The sequence below is a fragment of the Lonchura striata genome, chromosome 1 (genome assembly GCF_050655825.1).
Source record: "Lonchura striata isolate lonStrDom1 chromosome 1, ASM5065582v1, whole genome shotgun sequence".
NCBI classification, from domain to species: domain Eukaryota; kingdom Metazoa; phylum Chordata; class Aves; order Passeriformes; family Estrildidae; genus Lonchura; species Lonchura striata.
This window is the reverse complement of record NC_140703.1, coordinates 110,250,310-110,268,091: the sequence shown is the minus strand read 5'-3', so window position 1 is coordinate 110,268,091 and position 17,782 is coordinate 110,250,310. Positions and strand designations below refer to the sequence as shown.

The 17,782-nt window shown below is 39.2% G+C and overlaps 1 protein-coding gene across 7 annotated transcripts in view; it reads right to left on the bottom strand.

Moving 5' to 3' along the window:
* The window catches only part of SYTL5 (synaptotagmin like 5), an 86,579-nt gene that overhangs the window by 47,334 nt on the left and 21,463 nt on the right, over positions 1-17,782 (bottom strand). For all 7 annotated transcript variants that reach the window (XM_021553041.4, XM_021553038.4, XM_021553037.4 and 4 more), the window contains exons 2-3: positions 12,461-12,940; positions 3,111-3,326 (exon numbers count right to left, since the gene is read on the bottom strand). In XM_021553041.4, the coding sequence (XP_021408716.2) occupies positions 3,111-3,326; positions 12,461-12,579 (335 nt within the window). In that variant the 5' untranslated portion in view covers positions 12,580-12,940. The remainder of the gene's footprint in view (positions 1-3,110; positions 3,327-12,460; positions 12,941-17,782) is intronic.

Below are 17,782 nucleotides of genomic sequence, written 5' to 3'. Positions count from 1 at the left end.
ATTGGAAAAGTCAGTAAGGTCCTTATTGGAAGTAGTTCTGCAGAATAGAAGAGGACTAGATCTTCTATTCTTACAACAGGGAGGACTGTGTGCAGCTCTCCGGGAAGAATGTTGTGTGTATGCAGATCACACTGGGGTAGTACGAGACACCATGACAAAACTGAAAGCAGGACTTGAGAAAAGGAAAAGGGAAAGAGAAGCCCAGCAGAGCTGGTATGAGACCTGGTTTAATCACTCCCCTTGGTTAACTACCTTACTATCTACAATTGCGGGTCCTTTAATATTATTAGTGTTAGGATTAACATTTGGCCCATGTATATTCAACAAAGTAATTGAAATAGTAAAAAGAAGATTGGAAGCAGAAGAGACTTTGATTCTAGCCCACCAAGAAATAAACCATTTGATGAACAAAATGATAAAATATGAAATGGGGGACTGTGAGAAACTGCATTGACTTGTTTGTTCATCAAAAGTATGAAATTAGGATAAAAAGGGGGGAAGTCGGGACATGGAATTTGCAAGCTTGACTGGTAACCACAAACAAAGATTGTAAAAGATTTTGCAGGACTGGCTGGAACTGATAACCGCAGTGGAAACCCATTGTTGCTGAAAACTGATAAACCAAAGTAGAAGGAGACATACCACCCCACTTGTGAAATCCTTTGTTTTTGGGACTGATAACCACGGTGGAACGAGACTCACCACCCCTACTCATGCAAGATAAAAAGGGACTGAAGAGAAGGAAAGGTTGTCAGCTTTTGGCGGAGCCAGGCTCCCAGCTGAACCCAGCGCTGTTTTGCTTGCTATCGCTTGCTGTAATTAATAAAATTATTAATTGATCTTAAAAGGCTGAATCAAATTATTCGCCTCAACTTATAACAAAGGTATTCTACATAAAACAGGATTTTATAATGTGTTTTTCAGGCTGTAATTTGGCTTGTATATCATTTTGTGGTGTTCAATTTTTCTGCAGTGGAAAATTCTGTTGATTCATGTTCAGCTTTTATCCAGTACAATACCCAGATCCTTTCCTAAGGAACAGCTGCAGAAGTTGTTTTTATTCTCATTTTATGTTTCTGCAGCTGCATTTTTTCCCAAATGCAGCACTTCCACATGCCCATAGGGAGCCATCACTTGTTTTACCTTCAAACCACTTCTTTAAATTCTAAGCATCACTTTGAAACCCAGTCTTGTCCTTCAGCATGCCTGGAGCACTTCTCAGTTTTATGTCTCCTGCAGGTATAACTGGCAAATTCATCTGCTGCATCAAGGTCCTTAACTAAAATGTTTAACAGTAATCAGCCAGGAAATATTCTGTTCTATATCACTGGGGTTTTTTAAAAGTTTTTTTGGTTTGTATGTGTGGCACTTTTTTTGTTTGTTTGTTTGTTTTGTTTGTTTGTTTGTTTGTTTGGGGTTTTTGGGCTTTGTTTTCTTAAGTTTTTTTGACAGTGAAATGTCCATAACTATGCTGAGAACAGAGCTTTACAATTTTCCAGTTAGGTCTGCAATCACACTGGCAGAATTTATTCCAGGGCACAGCTACCCTAATTTGTCAGCCTATTAGAAAGGAACAAGAGAGAGTATCAAAAGGTTAACTTCAGCCAAGTTATAAGACAGCAACCAATCCTCCTCTGTCACCTATCAAAGGTGGAAATTAAATTGATTTTGACATTATTTGTTCTTGAGCCAGCTCTTGCTCCTCATCCTGTCACCTTGTCTCAGCTTTCAAACAACACAGCTACCGTTTGTTTCAGTGTTCTTAGAGAAATTGGAGGTAATGTGGCAGGGTCAACAAATCCCTTTTTCTTTTCTTCATTTTTAAATGAACACAGCCTTGTGTTTGCTGTTCTCCATGCTGTCACCTCACTTGCACCCCAGCACTTCTGAAAGGCACAGCACTGACATTATCTCAGGAACTGCCTGAGGCAAAGTACAGGGATCTCAGCCAGGCTCCTACCAATTTAAAATCATTTCACAAATCAAACACATAAACATTTTTTGTCTTAAGAGGTGAGACACTGTCCTTTGGATGTGCCCCCCTGGGTGCAGAGGAGGTTAAGTCTTCTGCTTAAAAATGCATGCAACCTTCTAAAGCTAAAGTTTGAAGACACAAACCCTAAACTCTGTGCCCTGCTGTGGTAATTTTTCACTGATTGTCTATGTAGCCAAAGTCTTGACAGAACTAGTGATTTGGGTTCACTTCCTGAAACAATTTACAGAAAGCCTTCCTTTCCTAATCTCATTAGTTTGAAGGTCTGTTTAAAAAAAAATCCCTCCAATTCTTTTTTTATCACATCTCTTTCTTACATTATCCAGTCCTTACACTAAGATACGTAACTGAGTTTTGCTGTCCAACACATTTCTCCTTTCCTTCATGGTTATCTTACTAAATCAAGCAAAAAAAAAAAAAAAAAAATCCCATATTACAAAACTAATAGATTGAATTATTCTTCCAAGTCTTTGAAAAAACAAGCTAGTTGAAACTGGCTTGGAATTGGGAAAAGAGATATTGCAGCAAATGAAACCCCCAGATAAGCCTCTCCCCTTGTGAATTCTCTGTAAGGGGATGCACAAAATCACTGCCAGGGCTGTAACCTTCAGTACCAAGATGTTTCCTATTACCATCCAGGTAGCAGCTGCCTCTGGGCAGTTTTCCTTATCTCCTGTTAATAGGCCCATCAATGTCTTGCCACATGACTCAGAGATAACACTCTCCAGGGCCAGTTCTGTTTGACAGGTGACACAGAATAACATCAGCCCATTGTGAGATGCTCCGCCCAGAGAGGAGGAGCTAGGCATTCCCACCTGGATAAAACCAGGAATTTCTAGGCAGAGGCAGCCCTTCCACAGGTTTCCAAGAAGATGCAGCAACCACATCTGCCATCCCAAGAGGACTGCAGCCACTCCAATTTGGACTGCTACCAGCATGCTGGCCAAAGGGGTGTCAGGTTATATTCTGACTTGGTCAGTAGCTGTCCTTTTATATCATTGCATGTATTTTTGTCTTTTTTTTCCCCTTTTCCCAATAAATTGTATTTCTGATTAGAGTCTCTCACTAGTTTTAGTTTCAAACCCGAGCACGTGGGTATGAAACCTGCCCCACTTACGCGATCTTGGCGCACACCGAGCACCTCCAGTGCCCCTCGGCTCCCAGCACGCGGCACGTGCTGCACACCCGCAGCCTGCAGCTCTGGCACGGCTCTCCCCTGCCAAAAATGAAGCCCAGGCTTTTCTGGCAGCGAACACAGACCCTGCTGTTGTCCTGCTGAGAGTGGTGGTTTCCGCCTTTCCTTCTCACTTCCAGAAGCTCATTTTTCAGTTTCCTAGAAGTAAAAAAAAAAAAAAAAATCTTTTCATTTGAAGTTCCAACTCAATGAAGAACTTATTAACAGATTAACATTTTATGCTAAAAATACAAGACGTGAGTAATTGCAAATTTTTTTTTTGGTTGAATTTGCTGTATTTCTTGACACACACAGGACACAGAATAAATCTATTCCCCAGCTGTCAGACATGCAGTCAAGAGGAAAATCTGGTAGATCACTATGAGTAAATGCAGGGAGCTGAGCAGTTCTGGACAACTGATAAACCATCTTTGCTTGTCCTTCATCAATAATTCAAGTCATGTTTAGCCCACATTGACAGCAACTCAGAACTGAGACTATCCAGTGCATGAACAGAAGGAAAAGAAGAAAATATTTTCTACAATTAGTATGCATTTAATAATATGCCAGTGCAGAGTTAGGTAGGAGTATATATGCAATTCTGTACTAGTTAATCAAAGCCTTAAAAGAGCCCAAACCAAAAGATCTAAATAGGTAGTGGTGTTATGCTTTGATGACACAAGCAAAGTAAAAAAGGAAAATGCCAGTTTAAATAGTGTGACTTGCAGATCTTACCAGTTCTACCAGCAACTTTACAAAATAAAAATATTTGTGTTTAAGACTAAATTTTGAAGTCTGCAGTTTCAATGGCCAATGAGTTGGGTCCTTAACAGGAAAACAACTGTGAGATGCAACTAAACTCAGTGGCTGCTAAATTCTTTCAGTTTTACATGCCTGGGTGTTGCTGTGTCCCCATTACCCCACCCTTCCCTATGCTGTCTTTCATGCCCATCATCAGCCAGGAGCCCCCAAAGTCTCTCAGACATGAAGCACTCCAGCTCACTGAAATCACTATCTCTGTACAAATATAGATGCTTAAGGGGAGGATTTAAAAACCTCCTGCCACCTTCACCTAAAGATCAGAAAAAATGTGCCAGAAGAAAACCACATGGAAGATAAAATCAGTGAAAGATTGCAGATTGCAGCCCAGTAAAGGAGGCCAGGAAAACTGCTTGGGCCACCAGGGAGTCAGCTCTGACAGAATTAGGTTATTTGTGGATAGAATATTGCTTGCTAAAAGATTGGCCAGCATTTTGCTTCCCACTGGGATCCCATGAACAGCAGCTGCTCTGCAGCCGCCTGAGCTGCGGCTGCTCAGCCTCTGACAGCTCTGGAAAAGGGCATGTCCAGCCCCTCCAGGCAGCAGCTGCAATTCCCAGTCAAGGCCTTTCCTCTGCTTTCCTCACCTCTTTCCAGCAGTGAGTGCTTCATCCAGCTTTAGACCCTTCTCCACATCCAATCCAAACAGCCTTTCTCTCATGCCCAAGCCTTCAAAAGTCTGGCCAGGATTCAGGTGCTTTCTTAGGTACTTTGCTAACTGTTCTTGCAGTTTATTGATTGCATCTTACATCTCCTCACTTCCTGCAGAGATGCTTTTGGTGCCAGGCACGTGTCCATTTCTTTCTGTGAGTCAGCTCCAAATGCAGACAGTGTTGTGCTGTGCTGTGAAACAGTGGTGCTGGGTGTTGCCACTGTGCAGAGAAGGGAGATGATCCCTATTTTTGCCAGCCCAATCCTTGGGTCTACTTTCCAAACATCAAAACTCATCTGCTTCTTCTGGACTGAGCACTAAAGGCAACCCACCACCAGCATGTTCTTGACCACACCATTTTCAGAGACAGCACATCTATCTGCTTGAACAACAAATACACCTTTAGGTGCTTGTGAAGACCTCTAATTACCACTGAGTTTATGGTCACTCACATCTCACTAAACATCAAACAACGTTCACAAATGTTTAATGATTTACTGTCACCCCTCCAGCAATGTGAAGTTGTCAGAGATAAAATGCTCTGCCACATGGCCACTTTTGAGTACCAGCTGACCTTAGGGAAACTTGTAAAGATTGATTGTGCTTTGACACAGTGAGAGGTATTGCAGCACTTTCCAGTTCACTTTGCCCTGGACTTTTGCAATGACATCAGGAGCTGGAATTCCAGAAAACCTGTCTGACCTGTGAGGACTGAGGCCAAGAAGATGTGCACATTGGCCTTTTCCACATGCTTTGTCACTGGATCCTCTATCCCACCCAGCAGCAGACCCACACCTTTCCCTGCATTCCTTTAGCCTCCATTTTCTCAATTACAATGTTCTCCTGTTCATCTCACCTAATTTGATTGCCAAACTGGACCACCACTTCTTACCTGATCATTGGCCATTCTCTCTCTATCTCATTTTTTCCGTGGTTTCCTGTCAAAACTGTGACATTTTATATAGCAGAACCACCAAGGAATGTTCAACAGGGAGTCTTTGAGAGACAACTGTGTTTTCATTTTTTATTAAGGTTTGCAAAGATTTGGTCAGTCTCATACCACAGAACTAAAGAGGCACAAATAGTTCAGTTCCAGTTTCTTTTGGCACTTCAGTATCTGCATGCAAACCAAGCACCTGATCCTTACCCAAGTGTCAGAGTAACTCAGAAGATGAATATTGTTAATCCTCAAATCTCATGAGGGTTAGAATAGTATGCACAAGCAAAGGCTTATTTTTCATAACAGATTTATCCCCAGTGGCTTATTTTTACTGTAAAAAATTAAATTAATCATGACCCATTGCATTTCAGGAACTTGGCTTGCAGTTGTTGGCAGTTGCCATCTTTTTGGCAATAATCCCTGTGTCCTATGCACTGCTCCAGGTGTCTAATGCTGAACAGCCTCCACTGAACTCCTTCCACTCCAGCCTTCTCCCTCCCCACTGCAACTTTCAGGCACTTTTGTGCTTAGTTAGCAAAAAATTTGTTTTAAATAGTCCCAATTTAAAATTGGGAAATGTCTATAGGCCCAAAGCAATAAACAGAGCATTTTTTTTAATAGTTTGCTTAGAGATCAACATCCTGAAAAACTTACCAATATTCTTGTGACATTAAAAAGACATTATTCCTATTCTTCAGTAGTGGTGATTGCAACAGTATTTTCCACTGCTTGTGTGAAACACAATCTAAAATTCTAGTCAGGTGATAGCTGATCTCCTAATGATGGAAATTCTAAGAAGTGTTTGTTTTCTTATTTTTTAATATAAATTGCCACTGATGACTTCCAGAGAACTGAGAAAAAATAAATCAAACCACAGATAATCCACTAAATTAAGCAAATAAGAAAGAAAAGTTAAAAAAAGAAGCAAAGAGTGCAAGGACAGATGCACTGGATATGAACACTCATTTGACATTCCCCATATTATTTATTGAGCTGAATTTCTGATTGACTGCAACAAATATATTAAGATCTTCATAAAATAAAAAATGGACTGTCTCAAGGGCCAGGAAAAGCATGAGGAGGTGGGTGAGTAATTTGAAAAAATCCATCATAATAATAAAATCCCTAACCGAGCACAGCCAAGCTGCACTCTTTCACTGTACTGAAAAGGGATAAAAGTGCAGCCTGTAGCTGCACTGGCTTACCACTACATTTATTTCCCAGGGCAGGAACCAGCTGGATTATAAACACCCAATTTCCTTGTGCCAGTCTAACATTTGCACTCTCCATAATTTTAAAGGAATACATTTAAAGACGGAGTTAGATATTTTTAATCACAAATATTAAACAATAATTAATCTTTATCAATCTTCTCGAAGTAATATGAAAGGGAAAATAAAACTCAGCAGAAGCTAATTTAATAGACTTCTGAGAAAAAGAATCCTATAATTCATTGGAATTTCTAAACCTTTTATTACAATGGCTGTTTGATGAAAGACAGCTATTAAAAATAAATTTGATTCTGCCAAGTATATCAGAATATGTAGCCATTTTTCTACACTATGAATTTATATTAAGATTCCTCTACTGTCTGAGAAAATATGTTAAGCACATTGGAGAAGAGCTCTGTTGTAACCAGGATTCCAAGTAACACTGAATGTGTCAACCTGACCCTTTCCAAAGGTGGCCTAAAAGGCCAATGTAAAAACAGGAATCAAAACCAAACAAAAAAATCCCAACCAAAGAAACCAACTCCAGAATTCACAGCTCCTGGCACAGTTGCCAGAAGCACAGAAATCCCTAAAGAAGTCAGGTCCTTCCCTATGGATGCTGAAACAATGAGGCAAAGGTCCTTGTTCCTTCACAAATGCAGCCTCAGGAGATGAAATATTCTCAAACCCTGTAACACTGCAAAGAGGAAGCAAAGAGAAGCCTTAACAGATCCATTTCTTATTAAAAGTAAGTTTTACCCTAGAGAATATTTATCCCTTAAAAGTAAAATAGCTATACTGCTGCAAGAGGAAAGACATTCTCTGCCCAAGCCATTCACTTAAATAAATGCCATAATTTCCTTTAACTCTGTAAGCATTATCCACTTGCTTTAAGTTAGGTAACTTTACCTTTAATACCAAACTGACTAATTTGGACGCTTTTTTTTCTATTTCAGTAGGATTTTAGAAAATTTTATTTTGATTTTTTTTCTACCTCACCTCCTCTCTATTACTAATAAAAATCAAAACCAAACAAACTGTTAAATGTAATAGCATACATAATTCCTGAGTTTGATTTTCATTTTTTTCCTGGATCTTCTTTCTCCCCATTTCAAAAACTTTTTTCCTCTGAAGATGTAGAGCAGAATAATCCAAGTATACCTAATTTTATTTTGCCATTCTAAATTTCCAGAGTTCAACAGGTCATAAAAAATTGAATTAAAAATAAAAAGGTCAACCCTCTCCCTCCCTCAGTCAATTATAATTAAAGAGTTTGGCAGGGAAAAAAATTGAATTGCTTTTGCACAGATGAATAGAAATATCTTTGTTCTGTATCTGTGCAGCTGCTAACTTAGGAACTAGAGAATTTTTTTTATTGCAGGAACTGGCATTAACATACTTGAATATGAGAAATAAAGGCAATTTTCTTTCCAGACTGATTCTCAGTACCTTCTCCAAATTCAGCCAGATTCCCTTCACTGTCTGACACAGTTGCAGGAAATAACAGTAAATATTGTTGAGAGTTCACAAAAAGGACTGGGCTATCACCAACTTCCATTGAGGTCTCCTCGAATTGTAAAATATGAATACCTGAAGCATTTTTTATACTTACTTAATAAGCACTGGTTTTCACATTTTGTTGAAGTAGCAGATTAAGATGATAAAAACTGTGTTAAGAGCACCCAAATAAGGAGGCACATTGATGAAAACACAAGGAAACAAGCAAAGAATGAATTTGCAGAGAAAAAGAGATCTGGAATGAGGCGTGATAAAAGAGAGCCCAGTGAAAAAAAGAGAAGGAGGCATGGGAACTGAAATTGTGTGCTATCATAACGATGGCAAACTTCCATGGATGAAACTTTTTCTGGGTAACTTACTCGTCCTCTCAAATAAAAATAGCTACTGATTGGAAATATTGGAAAGAAAGATTGGGAAAAACCCAAACAAACAAAATCCAACCAACCAACCAACCAACCCACCAACCAAAACCCAAAACCCACACAGATCCCCTGTTGGTTTCTTGCCAGTCCTTACTAAAACAAATTCTCCCGGCATATGAAAATTAATCACCATGAGAAATTCCTTCAGCACTGCAGGATCGTGGTTCTCAAAGAGCACAGGACAACAAAACAGGCACCTCCCTTTGAACTCTGGCAATGGTAACTCCCCTTGATAGAAAAGTCTCTGATTCAAAAAATAGCAATGTGCTAAACTGTGTTAAATACACCTCACACATGTCAGGGCTGCCAGACAGGAACTTTGCAGCTTCCAGGTACAGATGGCCAATGTGCTTTAACTCTCCTTCAAATATTTATCAGCAGTTTTACAGGAACACAGCCCGTGCACCATGTTACACATGTTATCCTGCAACCATTTTGTGTTTATAACAAGTCCAAATGTATACTCAACAGATAAATCACTTCCCAGTCCTCAAACTTCTGCTTATCTAAAGTACTTGCCTGTAGCTACCACATGGTGGTATCCCTGCTAACAATTTCTCCTGTATTATAATGAAGTTAAACACCCTAAATGGCTTCCATGGATCTCTTTGGACTGATAAGAAGATGTCATTTTAATCAGATGAAAAGACAGGAATGCTAACTTTCCTTGTCAGTACAGATCTGGGGCTGGTGCAATTCTTACACAACCTCTGGCAACCTAAATGCTGACAGAGAGGTTCAAACAAGAACCCATTAAAGCCTTTTTTTTGGACAAAACTGCAATTTTCTCAGCACAGCCATTATTACTCTAGCTCCTCCAAAAGCATAGCATTCACAGCTGTGCTCCATGTAGAGTGGAAAGGAACTTTGTAATTTAAACCCTAAGAAAATAGTTAAGAGTTACTTATTTTATTCAAATAATCTTAGTAATTTTAAAAAAATGATGGTAATTCAACTGACATCAAAAGCATTATAAAGAAATGTTTAGAGCACTGTAGGTTTTTTATACAACTAATCTATTAACAGCTTCAAATCAATATTCAAAGAAAACATCCAGTCATGCAAGATGCACACTTAAGAACATAAATCATAATCTTTATTGAGGAAGTTATTCGTATTATCAAAACTAGAACTCAGAAAAAGAACTTGATGACTTCTGTGTTTCTCTCTCATGTGGGTGAAATAATTGTGCATCAGACAAAAACACCAGAAAAGCCACCTGCACTCCAGAAAATGAGTATAAGCAGCCATAGTAAAAACAACCTTTAACAATTTTTATTATTAGAACATCCTCCCGCATTTACCTTTGCTTTCACAATGAATAGGAAGGTCTTTTTAAGTTACAAGGCCTTTTGAAAACTAATAGGAAGAGGAAAAAAAAAATCAGTTATCAGAAAAAGTGGAACAGGATAATAAGAATTCCTCACTACAATGTACAAGTAAGCATCTTCCCAGAGTGGAAAATGCCTTCAAAATAAAGAAAAAGGGACTTGCTCATCAGCAAAGTACTTCAATGAAGTATTTAACAGATTGTACCAAATGGAATTTTAAAGAGAACAAATGTTCCCCTGAAGTGTGCTTATAAGCCATGATTATAGATTCTTGCCAAATTGTACTGAGAAAGAAAAATTAAAAAGTCTCATAGGAAGCAGTTAACTGTCTAATTCTTTATAGATTTTATATTCTGGAAATCTTTTATAGACCACATTCCATTGTTATCAGACAAAGTATGGTGTAATGACAATAAATACAAAAGCCCATTGGTTCATACACAGGTGCTAGAAGTATGCATGAGCACCACATTGCATCATTAGTTATTCTAAATAGCATTTTATTTCAGATTAGCTTGATTTTGAGTATTTCCTTAGGGTATTTTTTTACCAAAATACTGATAAGCTAATACCACCTGCCACTTCCCCGAACTGTGCTGAACTGTCCCCTCCAGGGATGCTGCAAGTTTCCAGACTTAGCAGATTTGGCAGAATGAATTCCAGCAGTGCCATAAGAAGCAGAAAATCTGGGGGGTTAAGATATCATATTTAAAAAAAAAAAAACAAACAAAAAAAACCCCAGCAACAAAAGAAACCGCAAGCTAATCAAATGAAACTAAGCAGAAAACCCCACAAAACCTCAGGATTTTGGGAAATTACAATAGCAGAAAAAACTTTGAGGGGCTTCAAGAATCCAGTGATCTGATACACTCCATACTGATGACTTTGACAGATGATTATTGGCACATCATACATTTCCAAGGCCACCACCTCAGGAAACTAAAATAATTGATTTGAAAATTTTATTTTATTAATAAACAGAGCAGAATGCTCTGGAACAAACAGTGCTTCATCTGTTTTCTTTTTCATCTCACAAACCATTAAGGAGACAAAATGATTAATTTGCCTACAACACCTAAAAGAAACACCTTTTTTTCCAGTCTGGCAGCAGCAGAAGCAGCCAGTTTTCACCGCCTCCTTTCAGATGAGCCATTGTGCTCCCCCAGGTAAATGGGCTGCACACCAACAGGGGCATTGCACTCAGACTGGGCTCAGTTGAAAGAGAAAAGCTTTCAAAACCTGTGGCTAGCTCTGCATAGATTTCCAAATAACGGAAATTAATTACATTTCCATTCATTTTCAAATTATTAAATTTCCATTAATTTTCAAATAATGATTTTAAACAGTAGAAGCTTCTGAAGGTGCTGAACATACACCTTTGCAATTTATTTCTAAAATTTCTTTGCACAATGCCTAAAATGTTTTTAGAAAATCAAAGGGAAGAACAATGCAGCCTGGCCTTGGGATTCCTGGACAGAAACCAGCAAAGGCTGGAATTTTCCCCTCTGTCACTTGTTATATTCAACACCCTCACCTACACCCAGTGCTGCATCCATCCCCACTAAGCCTCTCAGAACCAGCACTGGATGAAACTTCAAAAGAGCAACTGGGGGGAAGTGAAATGAAGCAGCCAAACCATCCTTGAAAAGCAAAGGGACCTTTCCAGAACTGATACTTAGCTGAGCCAACTCAAAATGAACTTTCTAAAACTGCTGACTCAGCTTGCCTTCTCACATTGTTCTCAACTTTGATTTTTACTTTTCTGGGTAGAAAAAGAACACATGGGCTCTATTAATACTCTGAGACTCTACTTCTCCCAACAGTGACTTTTGAGACAAATACCTGAGATTTCAAATTGTATTTATTAATAATTCTAAGTAATTTGAAAAATGAAGTGTCCCTCCTCCCTATTCTGTAAGGCCCACAACAGAAAGAAGGACACCATCATGCATTTGTCCCATGCTGTAGGAAGTCCTGAACACAGGCAGATGCCAACTTTCTGTCCCTCTGACACCTTCCAAACTTCTGTCCCTCAGTCAGCTCTGAAGGCAGGCTCTGTGCAGCTCCTCTCAGAGGTAGAGCCTTACTAAAACTTTCCATTTACAGGGGGAAATGCAGCCAAATCAGACTAAATTTACACAATCTGAAATTTAAAATACACTGATGCATATTTTTGCACTTGTTATCTTTCTTATAGTTTTGTCTTGAAGCAATGGACGTGATTTTTGTTTACTGAGAACCATACTAGCAAGCAATTTTCTTTTTAACACATCTGAATTTACAATTACCTGTGTCATCTCACAGCACTCATCGTTGTATGAGGCATACAGAAAACGTTCAGTGGGTACCACAAAAACATCTACCAACCATACATGCAAAAGCAACAACAAAAAGGGTTACCTGATTCTTTTATCTTCAACTTTTTTCAAGTACTCATCTCTCTTCAATACTCCCAATATTGTTTCCCTTTCGTGTTCCAACAAAAATGACAAATTGATGATCTCCAAGTGCTTTGTCATGATCCTTCCACAGTCACTCCAGCAATGACCACTTTGCCCAATCAATACTCCAATGATTTATTTGCACAAGTCCAAAGGCACGTTTGTAGCAGAGTTACAAGATCCTCACAGTCAAGAGGTATTTTGAAAAATGCTTCTTTAAATTAACTGGGTGTCAAGATTGTATTGCTTTTCCTTCCAGCTACATAAGAAATAAAGGTTTATCCTTTGTTTCTTCCTTGGGAAAGGCAGTCATGTATGTTCCTGGTTATTGAAGGTCCTTGGGTCCTGGGCGATGCATCCACCACAGCTGCAGAATCAGCTTCCTGAATAATTGCAGTTTGGAGCCACAAAGTCACTGGGTATATTTATATCAAACTACCTGAAAGTCAAAACAAATTGTACAGGTGATTTTGAAATTACCATCAGAGTCTAATTTGACAAAAGCTAAATGTAGCAATGGTTTGGAAGCCACTGAAGAATGGCCTACAGACTTACGAGGCTGTCTCAGGGGCTACTTACACACAACTGGCATAAAAGTTTGGTGTTACTTCCTAAGAAAAGAGTAAAAAATTGTAAAAAAAAAATCATCAGTAAGAAAACAGGACAGGAAGGTGATAGACAAACTGAAGCACACAAGTCATTGCAAGGCAGAAATACAAATCAGGAGTGCCAGTTTTGAGCTTCTTATCACTGAAAAATGGGAAACAAGTAAACCATAAACAAATACTTTTTGTTAGATTGCTGTCTTAAACATACAACAGCTAAGTAATTAAAAAAAAAAAAACCCACATTGGAAAAAATACTGTTATCCTCTGCATTTATTTTAATAGGAAAAAACAACACACACACACACACAAAAATCCCAATGCTGGACCATTAAGTTTGTTCTTCCATTCTTGAAAAAGGTGTTTCTATTCATGCCATAACACCAAGTTACTTGTAAGCAAAATTAAGAAATCCAATATGTGAACTGCTCTTTGTTATTATCAAGAAGGTCAGGTTCTTCCTTGAACTGCTTAGAAAAATGCCTGGTGAAAGCACTTTTAACCCAACGAGATCCTAACATCAGCAGACTGGGGAGCATGGGGCATCAGCACAAATCTCACAGTGTCATTGTTTGTCTGGTCAAGGAGCTCTGAAATTCTGTTTGCTGATTTTCCTTGCAGGGGCAGTGTGAGTGACATGAAGCATTATTCTCAAAGGCACTTATTAGTTTTAAATGGGGAAAAAAAAGACTAGGTTTTATTGGAAATGGAAAGCCAGGAGGTAAAGGGGAAAGACTGAATGAAACAATTAGAAATTCAGGACAACAAAAGTGTTGAAAACTACCTCTGACCCTTTATTAACCCATTGTTGGGTTGATGATGTGCTACAGGTAAGCAGGGCTGTTGCAGAACCCTGCAAGCAGGCTGCCAAGAGCACTCTACCTTGTGAGATATTCTGGAACTGGGAATTCAGGGAGGATAAAAACTGCTTGGTAAGGTTAACTTTACATCTGGTAATTTCTTTTCAGCTTTTCTTTTAACTCTAAAGAGATTAGTATTTCTACCAGACCAGAAAAAGCCTCAAATATTCCCTTTGACTAAGTGTGTTGCTGATCCTTGAATTTTCTCTCAGTGCAGGGAGGCACACATGACATCCAAAATTTCTAAAGCCATAATTGGGAATCCAGTTATTGAATTTGCCACCTGGAGGGTCAAATACACAGAGCCCAGAGCAGAACTAAGCACTGGTAAGACTGATGAGACCACAAACTCAGATATGTCAGACAAAATTTCAGAGAGTGCTACACACTCCTGGCCAGATGTAAATCAGATGAAAATTCATTCCATTTAGTTTCTAAACACACTGGTCTATTCAACAAAATTCTGGTATCTCATGCTGACAACTGTATTATGGTGTAGTCTGTGAATCTCGACTAGAAATCATTACAGTCTTGTTTTAAAGTCAACCGAAACTATGTCAGAGTTTGCAACATAAAGAATAATGTGGAGCATTATGAAGTTTATGAGATGGATAGATAGACATAAATTACATTCATGTTACCCACATTAACAGAAATATGTTTGTAGTAGAGTCTATTCTTATAGAATGACTATAATCAACTGCAGTTGAATTCACAATGGTTTGTGTGGACTTCTTCCTGTTTTTTACTGGACATTCCTTGGAATTTATCCTTCAGTCACATCTATGACAAAAAAATCTTGTGGATTTTAACTGTCCTTATCACCTAACAGAGGGATTTGTCAGCTATCAGGAAATAAAATTGTACCTGCTTATGTGTTCAACCAGTTTTATGTAGATTAAAATACATTGTCAATTAGCAATAGAATCTTCCTACAGAGCCAGGATGGCTGCCTGTTTAATGATCTCATACTCATTATTAGCAAGATGTAAAACCTCACCGATGAGGGTCTTAAAAAGCAGCATTCTTCAATTATCTTATTGCTTTGGTGGGGGAACAGCTCCAGCACACTGAGCACATCAGCAATGCAGGTTTGGAGTTCAGGCTGCAGTGACAGAACTGATGCTGGAGCAGCCCAGTTTTCTTCTCTGCCACCTGTCCAACACATATGGACCTACCAAATGATTGACAGTAAGATTCAGACTCACCTCCTCTTTCAGATTTTCTTCTGTACTATAAAATTGCCATTCAAAAATATTATTTCCTAACCAGATACTCCTTCCCTGATTCAACTTCAGCAAATACCTCAAGAGCAGCTCCTCTTTGCTCAGACAGGCTTCCTCTTAAACATGCTACACTCGTGAGCTCTGCCTAGGTAATATTCTGTACCCCAGGCTAGCTGAAGTAGTGGCAGCAGTTAACTAACAGGTTTTCCCAACTCTTTTATAATTCTTGGACAATATTACCCTTGCCAGGCTAACTTTTAGGACTGAAGACACTGCAAGTATCTTTATCCCTAAGGAACAACATCTAATAAAAAATCTTTGGTCCTGCATCCTCCATCACTCAGACAGAGTCTGTATGGAAGCTCCAAAGACTGCTGCTTATTCTGCCTTGTGCTGGTACGAGATGTGCCAAAACCTCCCTCACCCCAGGGAAGAAAATCTCCTGGTCTGGCCCCCTGCCCTCTGTGGTAAGTGCTGGGCACCACTGTGGCACATATAGCTGTTAAACAGGAGAACAATGACATCACAACATGTGCTCTATTAGAAAGGAGACTGAGTAAAGAGATACTGGTTTTAATAATCTACCACTTCCCTGCTTTAGACAACACATTATTAGACACCAGGCCTGCATTTCAAATTAAGACTTAATAGGAAAATTTCCTCTTCTCCTTTCCTGAACTACTTTTGCTCTTTCTCTAAATGGTCCAGAATAAATTAGCTGACAAAAGCCAAATCGTGAATCAACCTAGGGCTTAAAAACAAAACCAGTCAGCCAGCCTTTAAAAAGTGACAGTGCTCCTTTTAACAGACTTGTGATGTTTTATTAAGCAGCCCTGTGGCTGATTAGGAAATGTAGTTGTTTTCATCCTAAAGTGAGTGAGGATGTCACATAATGAGCATTTGAGGAGCACTAAAATGTGAATTAGGACACTGGGAAAAATGCAAACCTCCCCTAAAAGGATGGGCTTTGTTCTAATCTACATACAATATGTAGAGAGAACATGAATTTCGTAAACCAGAGTAAAGCAAAGATCTGATATCAGATGAGCAGAGGATGGAGACACTTCTTTCATCTCTGCTCTACTGTGACATAATCCCCAGGCTGGATGTAAGTGAGCTTCTCAAGCAGGTGGTTGTTATCCCTTGCCTTGTGGGAAGGGTAGAAAAGATGCTCAAGACTATCCCCCATGCTTTTGCCACTTCTCTTACCCCCAGAGAAATGTATCTCTAGAATGGAGTTTTACTCTCTGAACCTATTGTTGTGGGAAGATACATTAGAAATAACATGCATTTATTAGCATAAGACAGCAAAATTAGACAAAAATTAATAAGAAGGTACAGTTTATCCTGCATATAACTGCACCCACTGAACACAGGTACCATGTCTATCCAGAGAGCATTTGCTTACCCTACCAAGACAAAATAATTAAGGATTGCTAAAAATAAAGTACACAAAAAAGCAGAAGAAAAAAAAAAAAGCTTTAACACACCACTTATTTTTGCTAGTTCTAGCCACAGTTTTTTGTGATTACAGCACCCCCAAAACTGAACCTCCCTGAGGGTCATCAGTTCAGAGTCACAGGAATTATGGTGAATCCATTTCAATCAGTGAGATTTGCAGTTACCACAGGCACAGGGACCATGAGTGTTCCTGCCATGGGCATCCTCCCAAGCCCAGCAAGACAACACTCATCTGCACCCCAAAACACTTTTGCTTCATCTCTCCTCCATCTTCCTGGGACAGAGGAGAAGCATCCTGCTCTCTAGAGTCAGAGCTGAAAGAAAGCAAGATGAAGGGAGAGAAATTATCCTCTTTTCTTCAATGGCTCTGCCATCAAATTGCCTGATGCAAGAAATCACTTCCATGGCTGAACCATGATGTTTACCTAGCTGGAAGCCAGGACCTGGAACAATTTAGTGACTCAGCAACAGAGGCAACATTTTCCACATGCACTGACTGCAGTGGCACAGGAACTTCAGCATTGCCTCACATTGCTTGAGTGGCAGAGCCTCCACCTACTGCTGACAGGAAATTCTTTGCCAGCAGAGAAATATTGTTTGCACTACATATATTTACTAGCATGGGGGTATTTAGGATAAGCATAAACTCTGTTTTCATACTGGTAAGGTGTGGGTCTCAGATTCAGTCAAAGAAAGAAACTGAGAGTTTCTATCCAGGCGGAGGCCTAGGAAAGAGCTGGGAAAGAATGTAAATAATTCTTTATCTCTCTTGTTTTTCACATTGTTTGTAGTTAAGTTCTATCACTGTGCGTCAAGCACTCTGCACCAATAGTGTAAGTTGTTTTCACTTCAGAACCAATAGATTTGATCCTTGCAAAGCTCTGTATAAAAGAGCAGTGTATTTTAAATAAAGGGGAATTTTACTGTTACAGCCTTCTGAGTCAGAGTCTCTTCATTCCCGTCCTGCCTCAACAGTGACAGTAAGGAAATTCCTAATAAGAGTAGCTGAATGCAGTATAGTGTAGTGACTGTAATTGGTTTTTGCCACTTAAGAAGCTGAGATAGATCATCTCCTGACAAGGCACCAATCACTGCTTGAACCAAAGCTGCATGAGGTACAACAGCCCAG